Here is a 6,536-nt window from a genome sequence, read left to right as displayed (position 1 = left end):
CAGACTTTCAGGGAAGGGCCTGGGACTGTGGGACATGTGAACAAAGGCCTGGATTGTTGTAGGTTAGACGGACTTTCCAGAGTCTGCTTAGAACAGCCTTGGTGGGTCTTTAGCCAGCCTGGGGCTCAGGGCACCCTGCAGGCCATGAAACTGAGTGGAATGGAAGGATCTAGACTAAGGGTCATGGAATGACAGGGTAGGAGGTCAAGCTGAGCTCTTGAGTCTCTCAGGACTAACATCCTCTCACAAGGATACTCTCAATCTCTGCTATGAAAACTCTAATGATAGGACCAATTTGGGCGGTGCCATTAAATGTACTGTGAGAGTGATCAAGGACAGACAGACTTCTGTTTGAGCAACATTATCATACCTTCTTAGAGAAGGTGCAGGAGACATAGATTTGGGGGAAAAACTGACCCTTTAGTAAACAATCTGTAAATCCCCAGGAAAAAAATATCAGGCCATAATGGATATCAGATGGACCCAAAAAAAGTTCAGCAATATGAGGTCATCTTCTGTGGGACAAACAGAGAGACACACAAAGACAATCCTGCTCAGAACACCTGAAAAAGGCAAAGCCAAAAGGGTGACAGTCAGATATCTGTGTGGATGAGGGGGTCCAATGGAAGATGATGACAGGTGTCCAGTCCCAGGCTTTCTCAGGAAAATGGAGAGTTGCTTTAGGATAATCACAATTGCCCTACATGGCATGAACTCTTCGACCCAGAGTGGTTTCTATCAGAGGGATCCTTACAGATTCATGACACTGTTCTAACATCAAGACCGAGGTCTGCAGCCTTCATGAGGCATACAGGTCCTCTGACCTCTTGTCCCTCTGCACCCCACAGGTCAGCCCAAGTCCGCACCCTCGGTCACTCTGTTCCCGCCATCCTCTGAGGAGCTGAGCAACAACAAGGCCACACTGGTGTGTCTCATCAGTGACTTCTACCCCGGCAGCGTGACGGTGGCCTGGAAGGCCAATGGCAACACCGTCACCCAGGGCGTGGAGACCACCAAGCCCTCGAAACAGACCAACAACAAGTACGCGGCCAGCAGCTACCTGAGCCTGACGCGTGATCAGTGGAGCTCCACCAGCAGATACAGCTGCCAGGTCACGCACGAGGGGAGCACCGTGGAGAAGACAGTGGTTCCTGCAGAGTGTTCTTAGGACCTGAGCCCCCACTTCTGGGACTCTCCTCAGTCAGACACTTCATTCCCCAGCTCCAAACTGTACCCCTAAGACTCCGGCCCTGGTCTGCTCAGACTGGGCAGGTCTTGCACCCTCCCCATTTCTACTTCCCTTTAATAAATTCCTAATCATTTATCATCTGACATTTCTCATGTGTGTTCTGTGTTCTGAATGGGTATCTAGGTTAAAAGGTCAGTAATACGTGGAAGGGCAGTAAAGACATCAAATGGATCTACCTATGGTCCATTCAAACCAAACTATCAGGGACCTGCATCAGCTCTGCCAGTGGGAGCCCTGACCCAGAGCAGGGACTTGTCCGGGGCGCAGTCCTTTCCAACAGGAAGGGACAAGGGCAGATTGAAAGATGTCCGGGTGTTCTGAGGAGTGATTGGGAAAATGAATGGATCCCAGGAGGTCAGCAGTGGGCATCAGATGAAAATGTTAGGAAAGAATTTTATTGAGCCAAGGCTGTGATCTTTAGCACCAAACATGGAAGTTCCCCGTTCCACCCAGGACTGCAAAGGGGAGAGCGAGTACCAGGTGTGTGTTGTGTGGATGGCCAAGCACCACCGAGGCATGGAAATTTTTGACAGTGCATTCCACAGTACATTTCTCGATCTTTAATAATGCACGTCAGCTAAGTAAAGACACTGACAAGTCCTGCAGGAGAGAAACACTTAATATCACACAGCCTAACCATTCCCCAATCAAGTTCACACTCCTTATCAACTCATTAACCTGGATCTCGGTTGAAGACATAGTGACTGGGAGTGGGGACATGAGGTTAGGTTGAGGCACAAGGAAGTTCAGTATATGTTCTGATGGCCCTGGGTCACCATCAGGCTCAAGGTGACCATAGCAGGGGCCTGGGACCTCCTCCATCATGAAGAGTCTCAAAACCTGCAGTTGGATCAAGGTCAAATTTTTGTGGAAGTTTATGGATAGAGCAGGTGATGTCAGTCCTCAGGGTCTGGAGGACAAAGGAGTTGAGCTTCATGAATAAGAAAGGATGCCATCCTCAGCACAGAATGGAAATCCAATGATATCCAAGGGAGGACATATCAACTGGAATTCAGGAGTCAAGTAAGGGCCGGTGAGACTAACTCACAGAAGGCTGAGAGTGGCCTCTGGATTTCAGCAAGGTCAGGCCTCCCAGCTGACACAGCACCCACACCACTCTACCCAGGTGAGGAATGGCAGGGGATACTCCCAACATCACACTAAAGGACAAGCTAGCATTTCCTACAGGAGCACGCTGACATCACCCAGTACAGTTCCATAGAGGCTGACACTAAGGAAGATAAGGAAGGTAAGCCTGAGCCTCTGATTTGATGGATTGGGACATAGGAAGCTACCAGTAGACTCTATACACAGGCCAACCAGCCTTTCCCTGAAAGGGGAGGGTGGGGGGGTAGGGAATACATCCTGCTCTCCCTCAAGCTCTCACCAAGGAACGAGGGTTGTTTGAACGTATGAGAGACGTGCATCCATGCCCATGGAACCTCACTCACAGTGACACCAATGCCTTCCACCCTCATCCAAATCCCTGGCAACAATAGGAGAAACAGCTAATCAGAAACCAAATTATTCTGGGTAAATTGCTTCCACCAGCCCTGTTGCTGTGCAACGCTCTGAGTCATCTCTCCTGCTATGTGCTGGGGTGGTGGGGGGACAGCATGTGCCCCTTGCAGAGCAGACACCAGCCTGGGGCAGTGGCCTGGCTTCCTCCACCACAGCTGCAGGAGGGGGGCTCAGGGGTGGGGCAGGCCCTCCCAGAGAGGTTTTTGTATGAGCCTGTGTCACTGTGTTGTGTTCGGCGGAGGGACCCAGCTGACCGTCCTAGGTGAGTCTCTCCTTCCCCCTCCTTCCTTGCTCTTCCATACTCTTTGAAAATTTTCCTGTTGTTTTTGCATTTTTGTGGGTCTTGTCTCCATTAGTGGCCCAGCTTTCACCCCGATCCCAGCCTTTGGGACACTCAGCTCTTCCTGTCCTGTTCTTACTGTCCTATTTGTCTTCATTTCTCACCACTAGCCATTCACCTCTGACTCCAGAGCCTGAGAAAAGGACAGGATGAGCTGTAGACTATTCTGTTCGCCTGCTGGGGTCAAGCTGGATTCTGGACAGACTCTGTTCTGTCTTCCCCGTATGGGCTCTTCTGGGACTAGATTTATTTCAGGGCTTCACTAGCAGCCCCTTTCCCAAGGGAAGACAGCATAAGAAGTACTTAGGGTCTAACTGGGGGAAAATTGTAGAGTGATCCAGAATCCTCTGGGCCAAAGCTACAAACACACAAGTCAGACTTTCAGGGAAGGTCCTCGGGCCTGTGGGACGTTTGAACAAAGGCTGGGACTGTTGTAGGTTGGAGAGACTCTGCAGAGTCTGCATAGAACAGCCTTGCTGGGTCCTGAGCCAGCCTGGGACCCAGGGAACCCTGCAGGGCAAGAGAACGGGGTGGAGGAGAAGGTTCTAGAGGAAGGGTCATGGAATGACAGGGTAGGAGGTCAACCTGAGCTCCTGAGTCTCTCAGGACAAACATCCTCTCACAAGGATACGCTCAATCTGTGCTATGAAAGCTCTAATGACAGGACCCATTTGGGCGGTGCCATTAAATGTATAGTGAGAGAGATCAAGGAGAGACAGACTTCTTTGTGAGCAACATTATCGTACCCTCTTTGGGAAGGTGCAGGAGACATAGATTTGGGGAAACAACTGACCCTTTAGTTCAAGAACCCTAAAGTCCACAGGAAAAAAGGATCGGGTCAGAATGGATCACAGATTGACCCAACAAGGTGTCAGAGAACTGAGGTTATCTTTTGTGGGGACACACAGACAAAGACATTCCTGGTCAGAATACCAGGAAAAGGCAGAGCCAAGAGGGTGACAGTCAGATGTCTGTGTGGCAGGAGGAGTTCCAATGGAAAGCTGATGACTTGTGTCCGGTCTCAAGGTTTCTCATGAAATTGGGAAGTTGCTTCAGGAACATCCCAATCTACCCTAAATGATATGGTTCCTCAGACCCAGAGTGGTCTGTGTCATAGGGGTCCTTACAGGTTCATGAAACTGTTCTCAACTCAAGACTGAGGTCAGGGCTCCCGGGATTTATGTTGAGCTTCTGACCTCCTGTCCCTCTGCACCCCACAGGTCAGCCCAAGTCCGCACCCTCGGTCACTCTGTTCCCGCCATCCTCTGAGGAGCTGAGCAGCAACAAGGCCACACTGGTGTGTCTCATCAGTGACTTCTACCCCGGCAGCATGACGGTGGCCTGGAAGGCCAATGGCAACACCGTCACCCAGGGCGTGGAGACCACCAAGCCCTCGAAACAGAGCAACAACAAGTACGCAGCCAGCAGCTACCTGAGCCTGACGCGTGATCAGTGGAGCTCCACCAGCAGATACAGCTGCCAGGTCACACACGAGGGGAGCACCGTGGAGAAGACAGTGGTCCCCGCAGAGTGTTCCTAGGACTCTGAGTCCTCTCACTCTCAGGGGCTAGAGCCTCAGGATCCCCAAGAAGATCTCCTTACCCCATCTTTCTTCTCCCTGCACCTAATCAACTCTCAATAAAATGTTCTTATTGTCAATCAGATGTCATACTGTCTGCTCACTTTTGTTAATGTATTTTGGTCTGAACTCAACTATCCCCTAAGTTGAATCTAATCCTTTGATTCTGGGAAAAGACCCAGTGAAAGAATTTTTATGTTTCCCTGGAGAGGTTTCGCTCTCATTCAGAATTGCCCAGAGAATGTTCCAGAACAGGGGAAAGGGCAGAACAGCTCAGGAGAGTGCACTTCCCACACCTTCCCTAATATTGCTTTTCTCTGTGGACCATGTCCACCCCCAAGGCCCACCCGCTTCATCCCCATGGACCCCAGGGTAGTGTCTGAGCCCCCTTCCACAAAATCCTGTCTTCCCACCCACATGGCTCCCTACCCCACCTGGAAGTTTCCATCCTCTCAGCCTAGAGCATTCCTCCTTCTTTAGAACCCCTTCCCCCTGCTCCTGCCTCATCACAAACACTACCATGTGCCCCGTCCCTGGACCCTAGCTGTTATACTCACCACAGAACCCTGTCTCTGGACCCAGGACACTCACCTCCACAATTTCCTCAGGACCACCTCTCCCACCTGTGTCACGGGGCTCCCATATGTAGTCAAGGCCCACGGGAGTTAGTGGCCAGCTCTGCTCTCTTTCAAACCCTGGGAGGCCAGCCCACCATGGACCCTACCACAAACACTAATGTCAGAGTAGCCATGGATGTTGGATGGGGCCACGAGTTTAAAGTCAAGAATATGATTCTGGGAATAAGCCATATACTTGTCTGTGAACTAACTCATCTTCTTGGCAACATTAAATGGGACCTGAGAACCCAGGAGATTAATTATTGTCCTAGAAACTGGCACAGGACGGGGATCTGAGAGATCATATGGACAGAACTGCACATGCATGTGCACATACCTAACATACACACATTCTCACTAACTGACCTCACATGCACACAACTGACACACACACGTTCTCGCTAACTGACCTCATATGCACACAACTGACATACACACACTCTTGCTAACTGACTTCACATGAACACAACTGACACACACACGTTCTTGCTAACTGACCTCACATGCACACAACTGACACACACACATTCTCACTAATTGACCTCACATACACACCTAGCACACACACACACATTCTCACCAATTGACCTCATATTAATACACTTAACACACACACATGTTCTAACTAACTGACTTCACATGCACACACCTAACACACACATGTTCTCACTAGCTGTCCTCACATGCACAGCTAACACACACACATTCTCACTAAATGACCTTACATGCACACCTAACAGACACACATGTTCTCACCAACTGACCTCATATGAACAGCACACTCACACAGTTGCCACTGCAAACAGGGTTTCATAGATCATGTGTCCAGACATGTGTGGCATCCAGAACCCTCCCGTGGGCTTCACGGCCTCCATCGTCTCTGGGTTGTAAACTGGACTTCTCACTTCTTCCACCTGACATTCCCCAAGGAGCCAGAGACACAGCTCCTTCCAGGACTGTGGGATATAACAGGCCCCTGGGATATAACAGGATGGATGGGAGGAAGGTCACCCGCCAAGGAAGTGAAGTTGCAGGTGGGGAGGGGTATGCCCTTCCTCACCCTCCCATCGGCCAGATCGGCCCCCTTGACAAGGAGGCTGGATTTTGGGCCTCGCGTGCAGCTGCAGGTGGGCCTGGGCAGGGGTGGTGGGGGTGGCAGGGGTTTGTGTTCAAGGCTGTGTCACTGTGTGCTGTGTTCAGCAGAGGAACCTATCTGACCACCTTAGGTGA

At 50.7% G+C, this 6,536-nt stretch overlaps 2 gene segments (V, D, J or C); both read left to right on the top strand.

Annotated features, from left to right (window-relative positions):
• Nucleotides 1–841: 841 nt before the first annotated feature.
• Nucleotides 842–1,289, top strand: LOC118639862 (the record flags this gene model as incomplete). The annotated part of the segment is given in 1 exon segment: nucleotides 842–1,289. A coding segment is annotated over 1 exon segment (327 nt), but the record flags the coding sequence as incomplete, so codon positions are not given.
• A 1,661-nt stretch (nucleotides 1,290–2,950) lies between these two features.
• Nucleotides 2,951–4,769, top strand: LOC118639899. The segment is given in 2 exon segments: nucleotides 2,951–3,032; nucleotides 4,331–4,769. Coding segments are annotated over 2 exon segments (375 nt in total).
• The last annotated feature ends 1,767 nt before the right edge of the window (nucleotides 4,770–6,536 follow it).

Source organism: Molossus molossus, unplaced genomic scaffold (genome assembly GCF_014108415.1).
Source record: "Molossus molossus isolate mMolMol1 unplaced genomic scaffold, mMolMol1.p scaffold_m16_p_22, whole genome shotgun sequence".
In the NCBI taxonomy this organism is placed as follows: Eukaryota; Metazoa; Chordata; class Mammalia; order Chiroptera; family Molossidae; genus Molossus; species Molossus molossus.
This window is presented reverse-complemented; position numbering and strand designations above follow the sequence as displayed.